The sequence below is a fragment of the Girardinichthys multiradiatus genome, chromosome 19, assembly GCF_021462225.1.
Source record: "Girardinichthys multiradiatus isolate DD_20200921_A chromosome 19, DD_fGirMul_XY1, whole genome shotgun sequence".
NCBI classification, from domain to species: Eukaryota; Metazoa; Chordata; class Actinopteri; order Cyprinodontiformes; family Goodeidae; genus Girardinichthys; species Girardinichthys multiradiatus.
In genome coordinates this window covers 6,650,054-6,674,045 of record NC_061811.1, presented here as the reverse complement: position 1 = coordinate 6,674,045, position 23,992 = coordinate 6,650,054, and the positions used below count along the sequence as shown (strand labels likewise).

Sequence of the window (23,992 nt, the reverse complement as noted above, 5' to 3'; positions counted from 1 at the left end):
GGAAGACAAAGTTCTTCCTGTTAATACAAACAAAGTAATTAAGACAGTGATAAATAGAAGCAGTTTATAAAGGTCACTTTAATCTCTGGAGCTGAATTAGGAACAAGTACCAGTTTCTGTCTATAAGTAAAGAGACTGAATAAAGCATTTTTATAATTATCAAAGAACTCAAACATTAAATATAAATCATAGCGTTTTTCAGATGAATCAGTCAATTATCGAACGTGTTTTAAGCATTAAAGATAAAAACCAAAAAAACCTTCAACTCAGCTAGAGACCACTGCAGCCTGGAAATGTATTTGACAACAGGAAACCAGAGTGGGTTGAACACGCAGGCACTCAGTTGCACCTTGTTTCTGATCAGCTACTGATAACAGCAAACACAAAGCCACGTATGCAGCCTGCAGTGTTATTAAGTCCAGTTTCTCTAAATGTTAACTTTATGAAGATGTCATGACTTTACCGTCCACTCGTTCCTGGGTTCAGGTGGGAATTCAGTGCCAGCTGTGGATCTGCAGCTGTTACAGTGAGCAGGGCTGCCAGTCAGAGACTTGTTCTTTCTGAACGGGTAAAGGGACAGCATGCGGCTCAGCTTGAACTTTTTCTTGTCCTTTTCCATCTCAGCATTTTCCAAGCTGTTGTTTAATTCTGCCCTCATCCATAAGACAGAAAAAACTGCACTAACTCAACACAGCTCATCTCAAACTTCTTATCAGAGTATAAACACACTTCACCCTCCTGTGTGCACTCATGTTAGGGTTTCCACTGCAGGCTGCAGGTAAAATATGAAGCAATCTCTCTGCCTTCGGCCTTTATCTACTTTCCTGTAGCAGGGTTGTCCTGCTATGATGTTTAGAAATACTTCTTCTTCTTTTTCTCTCCCATTATCTCTCCTGTTCTGCCTCTCTGTCTGTTTTGGTCTGATTAGCGTTGTGCCCTCACAGCTGAAGTGAGCTGCAACTAAACTGAGCAGGAAGGAAGAGCCTGCTCTTATTCTCACAGTCCTGCACCCAACTTGTGGAACGCAAACATCTGTGGCTGAGAGCCAGAGAGAGAGAGAGAGAGCAAACAATGCACAAGAGGTAGATCTTACCACAAAAAGAGCAAAAGAGGGTCTGCAAATCTGATTTTCAGACAAAGCTAAAAATATAATTTCAAGTGTTTAACAGCAGCTTTTCTTTTAAAAACTATATTTTTGTAATTTCCCACAATTCAACACAAAAGAAGTAGTAAGTGGCAGAGAAAGGATGATTTGAGCTCAGTATGCCTTCTTCTGCCAGCCCGTCACTTAAAAAAGGCTTTGGTAACCACAGTATTCTCATAATTGTTTGCTCCTTCCTACCCTGCTTTCTTCAGTGCTCCAAATATAGGTGCATCTCAGTAAATGAGACATTTATTGAAAAGTTTATTTCATTAATTTGATTCAAAAACTCATTATGTAGATTCATTACACACAGATATATTTCAAATGCTTATTTTTGTTCATTTCAATAATTATGGCCAACAGCTAAATAAAAACCCGAAACGCATGAGATCAATAAAAAGAAAATGATTTTTATTAGACAAATGTGGGCCTGCTGAAATGCACATGTAGGGTACAGTATAACACATGCTCTTAATAAACAATCAGGACTCATTTTGCATGAATTACTGCATCAGTGCAGCATGGCATGGAGGCGATCAGCCTGTGGTTCTGCTTAGGTGTTCAAGAAGCCCAGGTTGCTTTAATAGCAGCCTTCAGATTGTCTGCTTTGTTGGGTCTGGTGTCTCATGATTCTCTTGACTGGCTTTGGTTATCCCTGCTGCTTATGCACCTTCTGTGTTAATATAAATATGATAATGATAATATAACTTTCTGAAAACTGAATTATTAATTTGGTTTAATTTGATGTGAGCAGTATTCATTAAAATTAAAAAAATAAAACAAACATAGGAAATATATCCCTCTGTGTGATATAAATCTGTATAATAATGGGGTGTAAAGTTTTGTACTTAATTACTTAAACATTTCAATATTAAATGAATTTTTCCTTAATTTCCCATATGAGGGACAATAAAGGATGTTCTATATTCTTATCCATTTGAATAAATAATAAACATTTAGATTTCAATCAAATCAGACAAACGCAATAACATGTTTCAGCTTCCCTGTTACTGACAAGCAGAGGCCAAATCCTTCATTTTTAGGTCTTTTTGTACACAGCTTCAGAGATTTGGCCCCTATTTTAACCACACTATGTGCGGATTTTAGGTACTGACATCCAGGGGCTGAAGACTGTAAGCTTTTGGTATAACGTAGGTCTGAATGTATGAAGATAGATGGCCCAACATAGCGTTGTAGATTAAAATATACCTTCAATCTGCGAGTACACAAGTCTGACCATCCAACAAAAGGATATAACAGACAGTGGTGAGTGAGTCTTTTAAATTATGTAACAAACCTCAGAGCCTTGTGATAAACAGTGTCTGTAAATTACATCTCCATAATCCAGACACAAATGCAACAGCAACAATAACTGGTCAGTTATACAGCTGAGCTCACTGAGAGCTGCAATGCAGTCTTTGTACTAATGATTCCAGTATATCTATATTTCAGATCAGTGGATTCCATTCCTCTGCCCTGAGGGCAAAGGTATGGAAACTAAGTGTGTGAATTAGATGAGAAGCTGCACAAAGGTGCTGAAACGTTGCAGTGAGGAAGAAACTGTGTTCTGGCATTGCTTAGGGCTTACCTGATGTTTAATATTGGCAAACTCCCTCTCTATCCAGGTGATCTGAGACTCGTTCTATAGAAAGTGATTTAATGCAGCAGTTAACAGCAGTTACAGGAAACATCACGACTTAGGCTTCCTCCTCATTTATTGATGCATTAATGAAGCATGACAGAACCTTGCACAAACACACACAGTCACACTGGGCCGGAAGGAGGTGAAAGAAGGCATGGTGGATGTAAGATCAGCAACAGGAAACTTCTCTTCCCTCCCAGTTCTCACTTCCTCTTTTCTTGAACCGATCTCACTTCCTTCCTGCTCGATACCTTCTACATGCTAGAGCTGGGCTTCCCGGTATAAGGGCACAGGATCAGCCAACATGTCGGCCCGATCATATGTAAAAAGTGCATTGCATATGAATGTGAAAGTGGTCCAAAACGGGTTCCTGTGCAGATATCTACGCACAGTTTGGTGACATTTACACAAAAACATGAAGTGTTTATCTGAATTATCACCGCCTCGTATGATGACAAAAGGAAGGGAAGCCTCAGTTCATCTTTTTATGATTAAAGAGGTAGAATATCATGTCATTCACTGCTGAGGAGATGGAAACCCTCACAACCAACCACAGACCAACCCCCCACCTCCTCTTTTCCAGAAATACCACACCACACACAGCTGCCTGAAGCTTTAGGCACCAACACTCTGACACACACTTCACATCAGATGAAAGTTACTATCCAGTCCACTCGGAAAGATAAGAAGAGACCACTTGCCTCTTGGGTGCGAGGTTTGGTGCGAAATATGAACCTCCACATGTCAGGGTCCTGATGTGTCCATGTCACAGATGGTGTCACTGGCGACAGTGACGCTCGGCTACCTTACAAATACATAGCCTTTGTGTCAGTTAGCTAACCCCTTCTGTATGCAATACCACAAGAGATAAAATTGACACACACACACTAAAATGGGAAGTTATAAAAACGGGTAAGAGCAGCAGACTGATTTGCTTTGACAGTGAAGAAGAGCTATACAGTAAGTATTTTCTCTTAAATCTTTAGGAATAATGAAGCAAAGCTGAAAAGTGACACAAAGAGTCTCTCCCCCCAAAAAATGCATTTTAAACAGATCCAACTCTTGTAAGCTTGCATGATGGAAACAGACAATGTTATCTTGAATATGACCGATCATCCTGTTTGAGCTTCCTTCCTTTTGGACTAACATCAACTAACCTTACATAATTGATCAGGTTCTTATAATAATGTGAAAATGAAACAAAATAAACAAATTTATAAAATCACAGTATATTCTACCTGGTCAATACTTGTGTTTTATTTATATCAAAACCACCCACATGCCTTGTGGGTCTTACGCCAACTAAAGCGCTTAACTTTGTTTAACCTATTCCAACCTCCACCATCCTTACATTTTAAATCTGTATTTATTGACAGGTTATGTCTTACAGGCATTTCAGACGGCTAAATTTCCACCACTGCTGAAAAAAGAAATCTTCACCACATCCTTCAATTTCAACTAACATCCAAACTATTTCCAATCTCCTATTAATTTCAGAAATCTCAAAAGAAGTTGTGGTTTGATGTACAAGTAATCTGGATTATTTTCAGTCTGGATTTAGAGTTCACATGGTACTGTAATGGCTCTGATAAAGTCACCAATTATTTGTTCATGTCTGAACTTGTCCTTGACCTGAATGCAGCACTTAATGCTATTCCACACAAAAAAAATGTTGCACAGATTATAGTAACATTTTAGGTATTAAGGGAATAGCACTATAGATGGTTCTCAGCTTCTGATTATAAACGATGTGCCCTTCTCTTTTACAACATTTACTTATTGAGTTCCCCAGGGTTTAGTGCTTAGGCCATTTTGCTTTACCTTAAAAAAGCTCAATTTTTAATCACCTCTTTAGGAAAACTGTATAAAGGTTCATTCAAATGTTGACACACTGCTGTGTATATGTTGGAGGCAGGTCATGCCTTTGTTACCTCTAGACTTTATTATTGCAATTCGCATTCGCACATCCTAAAAGCTCCTTGGGTAATGTTCAACTTATCCAATATCTTGCAGCTACAGCACTAACAAGAATGAATAAAAGACGCCATATTTCTGCTATATTGGAATCTTTTCACTGGCTCGCCATAAGCTTCAGAATTAAATAAAAAAATTCCTCTCATCTGCAAAGCTCTCAGTAACAAGGCCCCATTATATCTTAAAGGTCTTCTAGTTCCCTGTCATCATAAAAGAGCATGGTGTTCTCTCAGAATGTGCGGCTAATTGTGATTCTTCAATTTTCAAAGTGGGTTTGGTGGCAGAGCTTTTAGCTTTCAGGTCCCTTTATGGGGGTATCGACTCCCTGCTTCAAATACCGAGTTAGACACACTCATGGTTTTTAAAGTTAGAACTAAAACTTTTCTTTACTAAGTCCTGGGAGTAAAATTGCAGTATTATTGACCAGCTTTTTGGTGCAGGATTCAGCAGCGACACTTTCAGGTCTAACATGTAAATCACTTTATATGTTTAATATCGATTTTGTTTTTACTTTTGATTTTTGCTTTTTATACACAGCCTTTCATTGCAGTGCCAGCTTTTTTTTTTTTCTAGTGTAATTTTTTTATTTCTTACTTTCTCAGCTTTAATTTTTTAGACTTCTTTATTATTTGTATCATTATTGTATTTGAAAGTAAATTAGCAAATGGAATGAATGCAATTTATTTTCTCGTTTAATTTTGCGTGTGTAAAGGAATAAAGGCAGTCCCTATCAAACAAGAAAGACTGATTGATTGACTGAATAATCTGCTGTTCTTCCTTTGACAGGAGGTCATGCAGATGCATTGTATGGATATGCCAGTGATAGAAGGGGTGCAATGCTTTCTGTGAAACACAAGGGGCCAGTGCAGGTTTGCAGCCAGTTCAGTGGACAGTGCACCAAAAAACGAGTTATAGGACATGAGGTTTAGCCAAGTAAGGGCATGTTCACATTCCAACCCTGTGCCTCTTCGGCATCACAGAATTGGCTTCGACATCGGCAAACAGAAAGGGAGATATAAAGTATGAAAGAAAGAAAGTATGTGGGTGGTGATTCAGGCCAGAGTGCCAAACCAATGATCTGTCACAAAGGTAAAGTCTCCAGTAATATCTTCAAGGTTTTTGAAAACTTGTTTCATATTTGCTCAATTTAATTGTAAAGTACAGAAAAGGGAGCCACACAAAAACAAAAATAAACCTGAGAGCAGCTGTGTCCAAAAACCACAAGACAATGATGGAACATGTGCCTTTCCAAGAAGCTGCTCCTCCTTCCTGGAAAAAAATAAAAGGAGCACCTGCAGGTTTTCAAATACATGACAGCTGGGACTGCTCGAACAGAGACAAGCCTGCTGGGAAAAAGATGGCGCCAAGGAAAAGTTTCTGTAGAACAGGACAGAGAAGTTTAGACATTTAACACAGACAGCCATGGTTCAGTCTCACCACTCTCTGCAATAGAAACACAAACAGGAGCATAACACAGAGAGAAGGTGCTTAAAATACTGAGACAACTGAACATGCTGCAGGCGCTCTGAAATATTCCACAATCATTTCCTTTTCCTTTTATAGCCATACAACGTTTTAAAGTCTTTAAAACTAAGATTAAAACTCAAAGTTCTTCCGTTTTTGTGATGTTAAAAGAGAAATAAATAACTAAAATCGTCACTACAGCAAATAAAATACCTGTCAGAAGAGTTATTTAATGCTGATTAAATTACTGATAAGCCATTCTCGTCATTTCAGTTTTATAAATGCGACACTTTATTTAGCATTTTTACATTAAAACAAATTAAAATGTTGAGGCCTATAACTACACCTACTGCTTTTTCCTCAATGCTAAATAAAAGATCATAATACATAAATATTCTAAAAAGCACAAATTCCAAGATCTTGATAAGAGCGTTAAAACTAAAATCCCAAATAATACAAAACAAATAAATAAAGAGGAATTAGAAAGTCCCCATTTAATCCCAATGACTGTAATGAAAATTATTCACAGCAAATAAATAAATAAATAAATAAATAAGTATTAAGAGTATTGTGAAGACAAATAATTTTAAACTGCAATTATATAAGTGCACAAAAACAACAGATATGATTAAATTAAAATGTTGTTGAATTAGGAATAAATCATCGTAATTACTAGAAGTAAGCTAAAAGAAACCAAATGGTTAGGGTGGCACAATATCAGAAAAACCTAGAATCCTAAAATTATTTCTGAATATGAAATCTGTTTTGCAAGGGTGTCCAGGCCCGGAGTGGCACCAGCACACAGATTATAGGTTCTTAATAGGTTCGGACCGTGCCACAAAGTGAAAATGGCGGAGGTGGTAAAAGTATGCACTAGCTAATAGGGCTGCATGACATTAGGAAAAATATTGGGTATGGGACAATGTTGGTGAATAATATGACCTGTGATTGACCCCAGATGGCGTGCAGCCTATCCAGCTTCTGACAAAAATAAAATGAATTCTTTGCATCTTAACAAGGGTTTATAGAAAAGGTTTTGATGTTTAGGCAATTAATAACTTGACCAGCTTCCTACCTCTTTACCTTCTAAAACATGTTTATGCTGGATTACACAAGTGTCACCACATATACACTGCTCAAAAAAATAAAGGGAACACTCAAATAACACTGAATCCTAGATCTGAATGAATGAAATATTCTCATTAAATACTTTGTTCTGTACAAAGTTGAATGTGCTGACAACAAAATCACACAAAAATCATCAATGGAAATCAAATTTATTAACCAATGGAGGCCTGGATTTGGAGTCACACACAAAATTAAAGTGGAAAAACACTACAGGCTGATCCAACTTTGATGTAATGTCCTTAAAACAAGTCAAAATGAGGCTCAGTATTGTGTGTGACCTCCACGTGCCTGTATGACCTCCCTACAACGCCTGGTCATGCTCCTGATGAGACGGTGGATGGTCTCCTGAGGGATCTCCTCCCAGACCTGGACTAAAGCATCCACCAACTCCTGGACAGTCTGTGGTGCAACGTGACGTTGGTGGATGGAGCGAGACATGATGTCATAGATGTGCTCAATGGGTTTCATGTCTGGGGAACGGGCGGGCCAGTCCATAGCTTCAATGTCTTCATCTTGCAGGAACAGCTGACACACTCCAGCCACATGAGGTCTAGCATTGTCCTGCATTAGGAGGAACCCAGGGCCAACCGCACCAGCATATGGTCTCACAAGGGGAGACGGCCCTCCAAAGAAATGCCACCCCACACCATTACTGACCCACTGCCGAACCGGTCATGCTGAAGGATGTTGCAGGCAGCAGATCGCTCTCCACGGTGTCGCCAGACTCTGTCACGTCTGTCACATGTGCTCAGTGTGAACCTGCTTTCATCTGTGAAGACCACAGGGCGCCAGTGGCGAATTTGCCAATCCTGGTGTTCTCTGGCAAATGCCAAGCGTCCTGCACGGTGTTGGGCTGTGAGCACAACCCCCATTTGTGGACATCGGGACCTCATACCATCCTCATGGAGTCGGTTTCTAACCGTTTGTGCAGACACATGCACATTTGTGGCCTGCTGGAGGTCATTCTGCAGGGCTCTGGCAGTGCTCCTCCTGTTCCTCCTTGCACAAAGGTGGAGGTAGCGGTCCTGCTGCTGGGTTGTTGCCCTCCTACGGCCTCCTCCACGTCTCCTGGTGTACTGGCCTGTCTCCTGGTAGCGCCTCCAGGCTCTGGACACTACGCTGACAGACACAACAAACCTTCTTGCCACAGCTCGCATTGATGTGCCATCCTGGATGAGCTGCACTACCTGAGCCACTTGTGTGGGTTGTAGAGTCCGTCTCATGCTACCACGAGTGTGAAAGCACCACCAACATTCAAAAGTGACCAAAACATCAGCCAGAAAGCATCGGTACTGAGAAGTGGTCTGTGGTCCCCACCTGCAGAACCACTCCTTTATTGAGTGAGTCTTGTTAATCACCAAAGATTTCCTCCTGTTGTCTTTTTCATTTGAACAACAACATGTGAAATTAATTGTCAATCAGTGTTGCTTCCTAAATGGACAGTTTGATTTCACAAAAGTTTGATTTACTTGGAGTTATATTGTATTGTTTAAGTGTTCCCTTTATTTTTTTGAGCAGTGTATTTAAAGAATAGCAAGCCTGAATGAATGGTACTTAATAATTAGCTTACGTTTATGGCGGTCTAGTCGGTTCCTTGTGTTATGCAGTGCGAACACTGATGAGATTTATTGTCCAGCCCCACCACCTAACTATAAATTAGCACAGCTAGCCTTATTATACACTTCAGACAGTGACATGTTGTGAATATGGAGGTCCGCCGGTGCTCCAGCCTTACCCTGGCTTTTCAAGAAGCCATTTTAATGCCATCCTGTCCAACAACAACGCTCATTAAAAGAGAGTCACAGCTGCCACAACCTTACAGATATCCAGCCTTACAGTGTTACTGGGAATGGAGCTTTCAATACGTCCTCCCAGTCAACTTCTATAAGTAACACTGCGGTTAGTTTAAAGCAACATTGTGTGTTTAAAAGGTTATAAAGCAATAGCTCATAAAAGGGAACCTTCTAATAGGTGTTTTGATATTTTGTGGTTTAATAAAGAAAATATAGAAAATGTATTTTGCTTCTCACTGCAGTTAGAGTGTTAAGTATAGTTTTATTAGGATAAATAATTAGGTTTACTCTGTTGCATAGTTCGTCATTTATTTGCTTTGGTAATGCTAATGATGAAAAACAAAGACATGCATGGCAAAATTCTGGATTAATAGCAACAGATAGCATCTATAGTAGTAATATTCAACAACAATATTGCAGTTGCATGTGTTTCGAACATCATACAGCCCTGTAGCCTACTAAAGATTGCATCAAATCAGTCTTTTACAATGGCAATACTGCACACATTATTATTACAATGATGACTGAGATTGAATTCATTGTCCAGCTGTAAAAAATATTTAGAAAACACTGTTAGGCTGTACCAATATCCCATATGTGGGAGTAGGTCTACAGAATAAGGAAAGGTGGGTAATGGCATCTAGCCAAAGTCTTCATAAGCCATACAATCATCAACATTTTCAGCCTAACAATAAGGAAATGTTATGATACTTTCTTAAACTGAATCAGATGTCTCGTTGTGGCGTTAGTAGTTTTTTTATTTTTATTTATTTATTTATTTTTATTCTTTTTTTGGTATTTATATTTTTTTGTACAGTTTGTGCAGGAAATAATCTCCATTGTTTGCGATGCTGGAATAAAAACATTGTTTTTTAGAGAATTCCACTTGTAGCTTAAAGTAGGTGCTCACTTCTACAAGAAGAGGTTTTAACTATGAAACTGTGTGCTACTTGGTACAGAGTGATAAATGTATGTTGTTACATATAGAAACAACACCCACAGCGTAAAAGTGTTAAAGTGTCGGCTCGTTGGGCAACTCTTCACTGTAGCTTTCAAATAATGCATGTAAACGTAAAAATATCCTGACAGATAATAATTCCAGGCTACACTGAACCCTTTACAAGTTGCTTTCCTGTTACAAACCTGCTGTTAAGTCACTTCCTTATGTTAGTGTTAATCCACAGAAAGCCTTAAAGGTTTCCAGTTGTACAGTTGATCATAGTGAGTCTCTGGAAGTGTTCTGTCTTAAAGGAGCATTAAACAAACCACCACAGTCCACAAGAGGTTCCACTAGAATGTCTTTGCATGACTTACAGCTGACTAATCACCACACTCTCTCTGCACAGTAATTTTAATTTCAATTTCAGACCAGTTGAGCCATATTGTGTTTTTGCCCTGAGATGTTTTATTAAGTCTGAGTAACTTCATAAAGAGGGTTAATCATTTTCAGTTCTCAATGTGACTGGTGCTCTGTCGTTTGTGGTGAATATAATTCCCTGAAAAACTATGAGTCTTTAATGTGGGACTACAAGTCCACAGCATGCCTCGACAAACATAATTGCACAGGAATTCCAAGAGCTCTAAAACATGTTTGTGTTTTGGTTTCTTTGTGTCCTAGCAGGAGAGTCCAGACAAGCCCACAGAGAGGGGCCCAAATCTGTCAGGTTCTCTCCACAGATATTTGAGCCAAGTGACAAGAAGAGAAGCACTGTACAGGAGAGGATTATTTATATACAGGTGGAGCTTAATAAATTCGAATATCATCAGTAAATGTATTTATTTCAGTTATTAGAGTCAAAGAAATAAATCTCGTATTAATTCATTACACAAGGGGAGAATTTCAAGTGTTTCTGTTAAATTCAACCGATATGGTTTACACATAATGAGACTAAAATTCAGTTTCTCATTAAATTAGAATGTTACAATAAAAAGTGATTTTAAAACACAGCAATGAGTTATAGCCATGGTGTGGCCTTCACATTCACGAGAAAGTCTGCAGATTCAACAGCCTCCACAAGGATAGTATGACTCAAACTTTATTACTAAAGTAGCAAGCTGTTCTCTGAGTGCATATTAAGGAAAGTTAAGTGGAAGGAAAATGTGTTTCAGGAAAAGTTGGTAAAGCAACAGGGTTAGTAATGGCCTTGTAAGGACTGTGAAGCAAACCCCATTTAAGTGTCTGGGGGATATTCTCAAGGCAGGGACTGCTGGATGTTCACAGAGTGCAGTGCGCAAGCATAATAAAGGGAAGTGGATGGAAAAAGTGTAGTTTTACATTGATTTTATTTTCAAGCCATACTTGGAACCTGCCAAAACAGCCGAAAGTACCAATACCTAGCAGTGAGCAAAATATCACCGAGCTTAACTGGCCAGCAGCAAACTTGCTTTACCCACATCCCTTTGAGAATATATGGACTATTGTCAAAAGAAAGAAAGAAGACACAAGAACTCATGATGCATATGACATGGGTCTCCTTAACACCTCAGAAGTGCCACAGGCTGATTGCCTCCATGCCACAATAAAGTAATTAATGCAGTGTTGAAACAAATTCGACTTATTTCAGTGATTCAGTTCAAACATTTAGCTTACATTCTAATTTACTGAAATGCACATGTAAATGCTTTTATTTATGATCATTTTTGAAATCCTTAATTAATGCAACAACAAACCTTCCTTTCCCTTTGCACAATTGTTTCCATCTGTCCTGCATTTTTCCCTTTCCCCTGCATTCGTTTGTCTTGCTCTTGTTTTAGCCGCAGGTGGCACCTGTTCTCACAGCACAGCGATACACAAAGACGAAGACATTTCAGGAGCAGAGGGGGAGCTGGCAGGAGTGTTGAACCAGATTGGTCCCCACGCAATCCTCAAACATATCATCATAGTACTTTAATTCCAGATTAATTGAAGAGATTTTTAGGGACTTCATATAAGAAAATATAGATGGAGAAAAACAAAATTCCGTGTCAGGATGATAGATTACCTAAAGGTAATCTATCATCTTCGCAAAGAGCACAGAAGTAGCAGCCAGCATAAATACTTCTAGTCCTAATCCCCAGCTCCTAACCTGATTATCCCCGTCTTTTCCAGTGTGCCTGCTGTTATTCAACAGGAAGATGAAAGACAAGTGTCACTGTTAGTACACCATTTAGACAACTTACAAAGTTTAACAAAAATAAATAAATAAATAAATAAAAAAACAAAACAATCAACTTTGCACAGATTATTGTATGTAATGGAAGCATATCATGGATTAGCGTTACATTCATTCCTTCCTTAGCAGACTGTGTCATCTGTCACATCTTCTCCTGCAGTAAAACACAAAAATATACGCATATGAACAATTAGAAGAGCAATGAAACTGGAAAAGTGGAACCACGCAGCTACAAATGCCTGGCGTCTCAACAGTCACAGACGCAGCTAATCACATGAACAAGAGGAAGGTAGATGGTACAGGAAGTGTCCCAGAGGTAGAGCAGGATTAGGAGGGAAGCTACAGGAAATCCTGTGTTGGCATATGTATTAATAATAGCAGCAGCAAGGATGGCAGTAAGATGATAGGCAGCTAGGCAGTGAGCCAGTTGAAAAGGAACCTAATGGCCTAGTTTAATATTTACAGTGACAGTACATATGAGAACATAAACAGGAAGAAGTACAGCAGATATATGGAAAGTATGGGTGCTGCTAACATTAATAATGAGGTCATCAGCGTTAAAGCAAAGCTGGCTGATTGCAGAGGTAACTTGTACTTATCTGAAGAGAAACACCTGCAAGTACACTGTGGGCCCAATTATTATGATTAATTATATTCTCAAACAACTACTGTGCTCTAAATCAATCCAAAATGTTAATAAACATCAAATCTGAATATTTAGGGCAGTACATGAGGACACACGGATATTCTGCCAGGACAGAAAACTTTCAGTGTGCAGAATTTTTGAACTAAAAATTAGAAATTTCCAATCTGACTTGCTTATTTTATTTATATCTGTTCAAGTGAAAATATTACACAACTTAACATGTACAAATAATCATTTCTAAAATCATAATAAAAAATAAAAACACCCAGTGATCAATATGACTCTTGACCTTCTTGATCTGCTGATCAAGCAGCAACCAGACATTCAGGCACTGTTCAGAGCCTTAGGTGGTTTTCTGTAAAGGGTCCAGAGATTCCAAGCAGGGTTTAGATTGAAAGAGGAAGATTGCTATGACATTATTCTTTCATCTTTAAGGCCTTTACAGACTCGCCATGCATAGAAGTATTGTGATACATGCATTGATGCACTGCCCTGCATTCAAATAATGCTTTTCCTAAAAGATGTGGACTTTTTCCTGCACCACTGCTTAGATAAATTGTCCTTTAAAAACTGGCAGCAGAAAGGAGGAATTTCACAGCTGGAATCCCCTGTGATGTCAGAGTTACAAAACTCTAGGCACAGCGGCAGTTTTTTCTCTTTATCCGCATAAAGTGTTGCCATCACTTGGTGAACATCTTGATCTCGCTGGCCGAATAAAAGACTACATCTTCAAAGAAACCTTAGATTCCCTAACCGACGAACTTTGTGAACCTGTGTGTCTGAGCTATTACAGGAAAGAATCTGAAAGTATCATAGAGTCCCCAAGAAGAGACAGTGTCTCTAATTACGTCAATGAAGTCGCTTCCACTCCAATACCCTGAAAGAAGACGGCATTGGAATCACAGCTCCGCACGCCTAACGCATGGACCAGTTTGAGCCCCCAGTGGCTAAACAGAGACTCGCCAATCACTCCTGTTCACCAAAATGGTTCAAGTAAGAGGTTGAGTCTACGCAGAGAAAGTTGGTTTAGGATAAAACAATATAATATTTTTTTCATTGTGATTTGCTTTGTTTGTGGTGCTTGGCCAATGAGCCTGAATGCACTCATTTGTGAAGTTTTATCGTTTGGATGTGACAACCCCTTCTGTGGCTCACTCTGTTCTTTCTGCTGGGTCTGAAGTGCTGCACTAGTATGCAGTGCATGATCCAGGTTTGATTGGCTGTTCTGCACGGCGTTTATATATATCCCATACTCATGTGTTGTACTGAGTGAATCGACTGAAAGGGAACGTAAAGTTATGCATATAACTACTGTTCCCTGAAAGACAGTAACGAAGTACAACACATGGCTGCCCCGCTGATCAGCTGGGCTCGGTGAATAGCGGCTGTCGAACTGAGTAATGACGACAATGACGGACAGGTATATACAGGTCCTTCTCAAAATATTAGCATATTGTGATAAAGTTCATTATTTTCCATAATGTCATGATGAAAATGTAACATTCATATATTTTAGATTCATTGCACACTAACTGAAATATTTCAGGTCTTTTATTGTCTTAATACGGATGATTTTGGCATACAGCTCATGAAAACCCAAAATTCCTATCTCCCAAAATTAGCATATCATTAAAAGGGTCTCTAAACGAGCTATGAACCTAATCATCTGAATCAACGAGTTAACTCTAAACACCTGCAAAAGATCCCTGAGGACTTTAAAACTCCCAGCCTGGTTCATCACTCAAAACCCCAATCATGGGTAAGACTGCCGACCTGACTGCTGTCCAGAAGGCAACTATTGACACCCTCAAGCAAGAGGGTAAGACACAGAAAGAAATTTCTGAACGAATAGGCTGTTCCCAGAGTGCTGTATCAAGGCACCTCAGTGGGAAGTCTGTGGGAAGGAAAAGGTGTGGCAGAAAACGCTGCACAACGAGAAGAGGTGACCGGACCCTGAGGAAGATTGTGGAGAAGGGCCGATTCCAGACCTTGGGGGACCTGCGGAAGCAGTGGACTGAGTCTGGAGTAGAAACATCCAGAGCCACCGTGCACAGGCGTGTGCAGGAAATGGGCTACAGGTGCCGCATTCCCCAGGTCAAGCCACTTTTGAACCAGAAGCAGCGGCAGAAGCGCCTGACCTGGGCTACAGAGAAGCAGCACTGGACTGTTGCTCAGTGGTCCAAAGTACTTTTTTCGGATGAAAGCAAATTCTGCATGTCATTCGGAAATCAAGGTGCCAGAGTCTGGAGGAAGACTGGGGAGAAGGAAATGCCAAAATGCCAGAAGTCCAGTGTCAAGTACCCACAGTCAGTGATGGTCTGGGGTGCCGTGTCAGCTGCTGGTGTTGGTCCACTGTGTTTTATCAAGGGCAGGGTCAATGCAGCTAGCTATCAGGAGATTTTGGAGCACTTCATGCTTCCATCTGCTGAAAAGCAGAGACTCAAGACCCAACACTCTGGATGAGCTAAAGGCCGCTATCGAAGCATCCTGGGCCTCCATAAGACCTCAGCAGTGCCACAGGCTGATTGCCTCCATGCCACGCCGCATTGAAGCAGTCATTTCTGCAAAAGGATTCCCGACCAAGTATTGAGTGCATAACTGTACATGATTATTTGAAATTTGACGTTTTTTGTATTAAAAACACTTTTCTTTTATTGGTCGGATGAAATATGCTAATTTTGTGAGATAGGAATTTTGGGTTTTCATGAGCTGTATGCCAAAATCATCCGTATTAAGACAATAAAAGACCTGAAATATTTAAGTTAGTGTGCAATGAATCTAAAATATATGAATGTTACATTTTCATCATGACATTATGGAAAATAATGAACTTTATCACAATATGCTAATATTTTGAGAAGGACCTGTAGTGCAGGCGGGGCCTGTCACCTGTCGTCATCACATCATTTGCTCAGGAGGCGTGATCAGAGGTGGCTTCAGCCAGGGCACGCAGGGCGTGATATCCCATACTCTGTGTTGTACTTCGTTACTCTCCTTCAGGGAACAGTAGTTATATGCATAACTTTACAACATCTATTAGCCACTCAAGATGGTGACGTGCGCACGTCACCATCTTGAGTGGCTAATAGATGTCCAATCCAGTAATATATATCAATGGGCTTGTTAACATAATATTATAAATCAATTGTCCAAAAGGTTATTCATTTCTAATTCAGCAAATTATTAATAAAACATTATTTTAATATAATATTTTATCTTCCCATCTTTCCATTGTTAACTGTTTTTCTGAACACATATCAAATATTATTCCTAATTAGTTTTAAAGCTGATTTGACCTCATTCCAAATTCCTCAAAACAACTGGTTGCTAAATAAAACATATTCACACTGAACTGTAATATAACTGCAACGTTTTATTGGTAAATGGTGTCAGTTTTATCCTTTTGTTTCATTTTTTCTCATAGTTTATTAGTTATCCTTATTCTTTTCATTTTTATTCAGTGGTTTAGTTGAATGTTACTAGTTAAAGAGTGTGAATGTGTGGCTTGCTGTTTGAGAACGGCAATTCACTCATTCATTCATCTACTGTTCCACAGCACCACACTTCACCAGGCAGGTATTAATTAATAATTCACAGAGACCGAGAGTTGTTTTGTTAATGATTCCTGATAATCAAGTGGTGCTACCACTTGGTAATTTTGATCAACATTACTAATTTTGTTAATAATTGCCCTTATTAATAGTTATTTATAGCCAAACCAAACCAATTTTTGTACTACACAGTGCTGGAGGATAGTATGTAACTGGTTGCTTCAAATCTTTCATATATAATTACATCCTTTCCAGATAATTTGCATTGTTTTCCATGAACATGTATCCTGCAACCCTATGGACTGCTGATAGCAAAATGTTTGATAGTTTTGTGATCACAAACCCAAGATCTTAGCAATTTTACAAGTGCTTTTCCTCTATAAGACATTTGATACATTTTTTTGCTTTTAGTTTTTTACTTTTTTGGTTCAAAAGCAAAAAGCAGTCTCATTATTTTCAACCTTGATAGAAGGTGTTGAACTGCTTGAGCCACTAACTCCCTGATTACTCAAATATGTGTCCCCTGACATGCTTAAATCCAATAACTATTCAGGTCTCGATAGCTTTAGGTTAGAAAAGATTAATTGAAATGATGATATGGTCAACATAACCACTTTGCTGTCTGGCTATTTGTCACTGCCAGAACACAGAGGTCCACTGATCAGTTGTTGCTAGTGGTCGCAAAATCAAAGCTTAAAACTAAAGATGACAGAGCCTGTGCAGTTCTCTATGCTCTAAAAGTGTTTCACTTACATTCTGTGCATTTAATGAACTTATTCAAGAAGCAGCTGAGGATTCATCTGTTTAGACAGGCATTTTGGGTAGCACAGTATCTTTCTTAACTCTGATTTAGCTTGTAGTTTATTTTCTTAAAATCCTTCCTGTACTGCATATGACACTAAGTAATGGCAACTGGGGTCAAAGGTTTTATGCCCTTGGCTGTGACATTTGAAACGGCAGAGAAACAGAAACAAAGGGGGGGGGGGATAAAGTCCCAAATAAAAAGGCAGAATAGAAAGATCTGAAAGAGTAAACATCTTCATGATCTTTACTAATGACATCTATGAATAATGAGAATGGTTAGAGCATTTCCCTCAATCAAACTTAAGAGGGAAAGCCGTGAAGCTATGGCAACGGGGCTTTCTCTTTCCTGTCGGTGGTACACGAGGCAGGGCCACACACACACACACAAACACACACAGAGGAAATCTTTTCCACATGGTGCTTCCAGGTAACATTTGCTAACCTCTGTATTCACAAATAGAGTACTCATGTATCATCATACTCTACTTTCATGTGGAGTATGATGCCAGAACCTTCTTCACATCATGCAGGAGAACAGAGCTTTCCATATTTATTCTGGAGGTCATATATTATGATGGCCTTTATAGGTGGGTGAGAGGTGCTAATATCAGAGACCCTTCTGAGTGCACACACTTATCTATGATACAAGGCACACACAGATCCTGGGTGAGGCTGCATGTGACAAAGAGAGTCTCAGCGTTTGGATTTGCATTTTTAACCAGACAGATCCATGTATGAAAACCCCCATTAAGTTGGTCCGTAAGAAGTAATGAAAATCCTGTGTGTGAGTCTGTGAGTTATTGTCGACCTCAGCCAGGAAGCACAAGTCAGAAGCAGGGCTTAGCGACGCCGGCAGTACAGTAACCATGACAACCAGGCCAATAGCAACTATGAATGGACAGACGAGGAGATTAAGATGATAGAAGGGTGGATATATCACACGTCTGAGGAGCATTTGGGTCATGTCAATTAATTTTTTATCTGTATCATTATTCATAAGGATGATCAGGGAAAAAAAAACAAAGAAGTCGATTTCAAATTCTGGAATCAATGGAAACATTATTTTCTTAAATGTTTCAATCGAAGGTCAAAAATGTATATTAATTCAGCATTAATTTTCTTTACTTATCAAGTTTTTTTGTATTTACATGTATTTCTCTCAGAGCTACATTTTATTACATCATGATGTACTATTGTATATTCCAAATGTGTATTGCAGTAACTTTATCTAATTAGTACAACACATTGTATACACTCCTCACACGCAGAGTGACATATTTCTAATGTTTATTTCTAGTCATTATAATGATTATGGCTTACAGCTAATCAAAACCTAAAATTCAGTTTACCTGAACACTAGAGACCGATATAAAAAGGATTTACAACACAAAAATGTTACCTGACTGAAAGCCTATGTCCATGTGCTTTAAAGTATGTACACTAAATATTATTTAACTAAACTTGATAACTAAGTAACACAATTAAGCCTATTTCTCAAAGATTTGGTTCTTATTCAAAATAATATTTCCTTAAATATTATTTTAATAAATAAAGGCAGCTAATTAAACACCGTTGAGAAAGGTTGGTTTTATTCAGCAAATTATTCTTTAAAACATTATTTTAATCAAATAATATTTTATCTGATTTTGCACTTTGAATGGTTGTCTAAAGGTATGCTGATTATTGTCTAAGTTGGTTCCAAGACTAACTTAACTTCATTTCCAGATTCTTCAAGATAATCCTTGGTTCTCAAACATAAACATTGCATGGTAATGTTGCATCACTCTTTTGGTCATGATTTTTAACCATCTTTAATCAACTTGTTTATATTGTACATAGTCCATTAGTCTTCGTTATTCTTTAATTCTGCTTGGTAGTTTAGTTGGATTGTTTTAGCAAAGTAAAGAGTTTGTTGATTGAAATGTTTGACTCTGAGTTGACTTATTTTTGTTAATAAATTCTTGTATTTTAAGGAATTGTGTGAATTTTGCTGTTCAATAATGTCAGAGCTTGGCTCAACCTTTTTGATTGTGTCCTAATACCACCACCTTATCGGGCTGGTATTCACAGGACAACCCTTAACAGACCAAAATATTACTTAATAAAAGATTTAAGTATTAATATTAAATAATATATTCATAATCACAAAACAATGTTCCATAAATGATAACTGTCAAGCCGTTATTCTTCCCTATTCAGACAAAACAGAGAGAGGTCAGAGCAGCAAAAACATTTGTTTGCAAGGCATTCCTAAAAACAGAGTAAACTATGTGTATAATGACATTTTCTTTGTGTGTCGAGGTTGTGATTGTTGGGAGTTGTAACTAATGTGTATTTCAACAAATTACACAGAGGCTAAGACAACAGCACCTCAAATCAGACAAAGGGTAAGTAAACTACTTTTCATCAATAATACCAGATATTAGGCAGCAACTGAATATTCTGGTTTTATTTATTTAGTGCTGCTTTACTTTTAAAACGTAAAATATACATTACAACCTATAACATAAATATTTAAACAAGAAATAATAATCAGTCTCCTCATGGTTTTTTTAAAGGAGACAAACCATTTTAAAAGGACTTTTCTTGACTACAAAGAGTACTTTATAGGCACACTTTTCTTAAAATCAGAAGGCGCGTAACATATTTATGATGAAGTCATCTGGATCCACAACGATTGAGATTATTTTCTTGAAAAAAAGAAAGAAAAAAAACCAATTGTAATATCTTGAATAGAGGAGTGGCCACTTAGCAACAAAGAAAGAGAATGTAAAGAGCACTTTTGCTACAAACGTAATCTATGCAGGAAGCATAGATAAACTATGTGGAGGTAAACAAGTGCGGAGAGCGGAGTTCTTATCTCTCTGTTGGAAACACTTCTTGCCCCAGGATTATGAAACAAGTGTAATATGGATTCAAGGAAACGAGCAGTCAAACCTGACTGAAGAGGAGACAAAGTTCATGCTACAGATACATTTCTTTTATAGTGGTTTTTACATTTTATGTGTCCTCTGTTAGTAAAAGTACTTTTTGATGCCTTTAGATAACAGTAAATAACGATTCTCCTACAAGTTTAACCAAAAATAATTATCCTCAATTGCAATTTTTAAAAAAGAGGAGAGAACGCTCAACTGCAGTCTGCTTGTATACAAGTATTTTAACTTTCCTTACATCCATCACATGAGAAGCATTAGCTTAAAGTGACTTTTTATGGCCCAATAGCATGTTCTCAGAACAGACAGAATTTGATCAGTATGACCCAGGGTGTCCATTGAAATCTACATTATTGCAGTGTAGTAAAGTAAAGTGAGACTTTCTCAATCACAGATATAAAGTAGATAATTCTGGTGTTAGGAGAAATGTGCTGACACAAGCTTGTCCACATCAGGGTGCATTCACACTGCTGATCCAGTCCAGGGATCAGTAAAAGTGAGAAAATTCACACCTTCAGTTGGCCCGGTTTACTTTCTCACAGTATTCTTAGAACGGACCAAACAAAGTCACACAGATTCAAGGGATTGTTTCAGGGCCAGTACTATGCTGAACGACAAGAAAAAAATGCATTCATACTGCAAGCAAACCGCTCCAGGGTCCGGATAAACTGTGCCGAGACCAGCAGTTGTAATCGTGCCAGAGTACGGTTCTCTGGCCCGTTTCAGGGTCCATGATGGGTTCACGCCATTGTGATCTGTTCCAGAAACCAGACTCCAAATGTAGTCCAATACTTCCATACAGGTAATTTTCTTCTTCTGTGTCATTAGAAATCATCAATTTTCTAGAAATAATTCACTACCAGAAGCTAACAGAGTGCAGGCTAGCCTCAAAGACCTATGTTTTTGTGCCACCATGGACCCACCAGAGAAGGTGCTATAAAAACTAGCTATATTATGTTGCAAAGGCGAGTTTCTCTAGTTTCTAATGTTGCCAGTTTCGTTAAAAAGAAAGGTGCTTTCTGTAGCGTTTTATTTATGCAAAATTGAATAGTCTGAAATGATCCAAAAAGCTTAAGACTGAGAGATAAAACATCAGTTTAAAGGTATCCTGCGGGAACTCGGTGGTAGATCGGAGTTTTAACCACAGGCAAACAGAGGGAGCAGTCATACTGCGTACAAAAGGATCTGAAGATTTAGAGCTCCCTTCTATCAAAGAGGCATCCTGGGTAATTGGACTATAAAACATAGTCCGTTTGTGTGTGTGTGTGTGTGTGTGTGTGTGTCTGTCCCCGTCAGCAATCTAAACCACCTACACTGCCACTGCTATTAACACTGGCTTTACTGATGACAAACTTCAAACACAAACTCCTTACTGAAACCAAACAATGTAGCTTACTGTGTGTATACAAATATCAGTACCGATTCATTTGCACCGAGCTCTGCAGCACATGCACGCGCATTTAAACACACGTCCCTCCTGGGTCTGCAGGGGCAATCATAATAAGGTCTGTTGGTGCAGCAAAGAATAGGGAGCCGTTTTAATTTGTACTAAACCCTTCTGGAGAGCTTCAACTAACCTACTACATACACACAACTCTGACTCACACTCGATGAGACGTGAATCACGGCGCGTACCTGCAGTTGTGTGAGCCATGGTTATAGATTTCTCTCCTTGCACTTCGAAGATAACAATGAGAGAGTCCACAGTCTGACTTGTGCAATGAATCAGATTTTCAATTTGAGATTTTTGTTAACTGGAGCTAAGTTTATATATGATGGATGAGCCATACGCACCTTCGAATATTCACAAGAAGCTACTGATTCTCCCAACACCATTCAGTCAGACAACAGTATGTCAAACATCTTTTTCTGCAAGACTTTAAATGACCTTGTTGAAAACAAAATAGAAGAATCTAATAAAAGAATAGCTTTTGAAGGTGGCCTTGTCTGAGTGAATAACTTTTTATAAAAGTGAAAGAAGTTTGGCTCAGAAACTTGGAAATAACATCAGCGAGAGGAGTTTAATTGTCAAGGACACCTGCTCAACAAAGTGCTTAATACCTCATGCTTATCTGCGCTAAAAGACATAATGATGAAGAAGGCTTTAGAGGTGAGCGCTGATGGGAGATAGGGTGTGAGGAGGTAGGGGGAGAGGCAGAAAGAGGGCATCTTCAAGCCTCAGTGGCTTTTTTCATTAGGGTGTGTGTGTGTGTGTGTGTGTTCATGTGTGTGCGTCATCAGGGTTCTCTTGCTGTCATCATTCAGCAACTGTCCAAATCCACTCATATGCTGATAACTGGGAGGTCTGGTTGTTAATTGTCCAACTGCTGGAGAAATAATTGAATGAGCCAGACCTTCCAGCATTTGAAACTGACGCATTCAGACCCATTAATGTGGGTAATGTAAGAAGATTGACCAGCAACCAGGGACAGATTATTGCTAAAACAGATTGAGAACAGGACAAAGAGACTGAGTGAACATGCAAAGTTATAACCGAACCTTGGTCAGAACCTCTATAGAAGAGTAGCAAGCAGAAAGTCACTGTTGAATGAATGACATGTAGGGGACGAAGGTGACAGAAGGTGCTGTGCCCAGATGAGACCTCTTTGGCCTACATAAAAAAAACATTATGTGTGGCAGAAGATCAACACAGTAAATCACCCTGAAAACACCGTCCCCCACACGGTAGAGGCAACAGCATGCTGTGGGGATGCTTTTCTTCGGCGTGGAAAGGGAAGCTGATCAAAGCTGATAATGCATAATTTTTCTACTTAACAATTATGCACTATTTTGTGTTGGACTATAAATGAAATACTGACAAATACATTTATGGTTGTAACCTGTTAAAACTTGAGAAGAGGAAGATAAATTCTGCCATCTGTAGTCATTTGTTAGAAAAGGGACAGTTTCACAGGGACAGAACTAGGTTTGTCCTGACGTTTGGGTCACACACTGACAAAAACAATGACAGATGATATCAAGTTGTCAACAACATCTTTACAAATCTGTGACAAAAACCTGAATCGGCAGCCACAAATAATATTTCAAGCCGTATTATCTCTTAGGGTGCTTTTACACGTTCAAATGTCATCTGCTGCAGCACAGATGAGGCACTGAGGAGCTGTTATCTACTTTCAGAAACGGGATGCATTTCAGATAAGCATTACCACCAGATACCAAAAATCACTCCGCTTTTTTCACATTGGATAATAAAATTTTGAGGTACACTTTTTTTCCCCTTTGACATTTAAAGTCTTTATCAGCTCTGCATCTGCTGCATCTGCAAGGCAATACGAGAGTCCAGTACACCTGCTGTTCCAAGGTCATTATCATTAATTTTTATGCAAATCAACACTCATTTTTATGCTGCAACTTCTAAAAACACCTAAACAATTTTTACCTCTACTAAACAATATTTTCACAAGCTGCTTTAAATATATCACTGTCTCAATTCTTATTCTATATTCCAGCTTCTCTCTACTTATCTTTGGTCATTAAAGTCACTTGTTTTGAACCATCCACAAACCTTCTGAAGCTTATTAACACACAGACAAACAGCATCTGCCTAAGCTTCAGTGTCACGCTGTGAGATAAGCTTTCAGGATGTGGCTCAGTATCCGCACTGTTGCTTCAGAGAAACGAACATCTTTACACCAATGATCTTTAAAAGATGTTTAAGCCGAGTCATCACTTCACCACAGGGTTGACTAGATGTCCTGATATTAAGTTGTGAAAGACATAATCCTATTTAATCATCCTCT

General features: G+C 38.7%; 1 protein-coding gene across 6 annotated transcripts in view; it reads right to left on the bottom strand.

Moving 5' to 3' along the window:
- The window catches only part of rps6ka1 (ribosomal protein S6 kinase a, polypeptide 1), a 97,026-nt gene that overhangs the window by 19,002 nt on the left and 54,032 nt on the right, over positions 1–23,992 (bottom strand). For 2 of the 6 annotated variants that reach the window (XM_047345348.1, XM_047345352.1), the window contains exon 3: positions 2,733–2,786. The exons of 2 other annotated variants lie outside the window; for them this stretch is intronic. In XM_047345348.1, the coding sequence (XP_047201304.1) occupies positions 2,733–2,786 (54 nt within the window). Of the gene's footprint in view, positions 1–463; positions 929–2,732; positions 2,787–3,487; positions 3,586–23,992 lie in introns of those variants that run through there. 2 more of the 6 variants (XM_047345354.1, XM_047345350.1) reach the window with 2 other exon arrangements.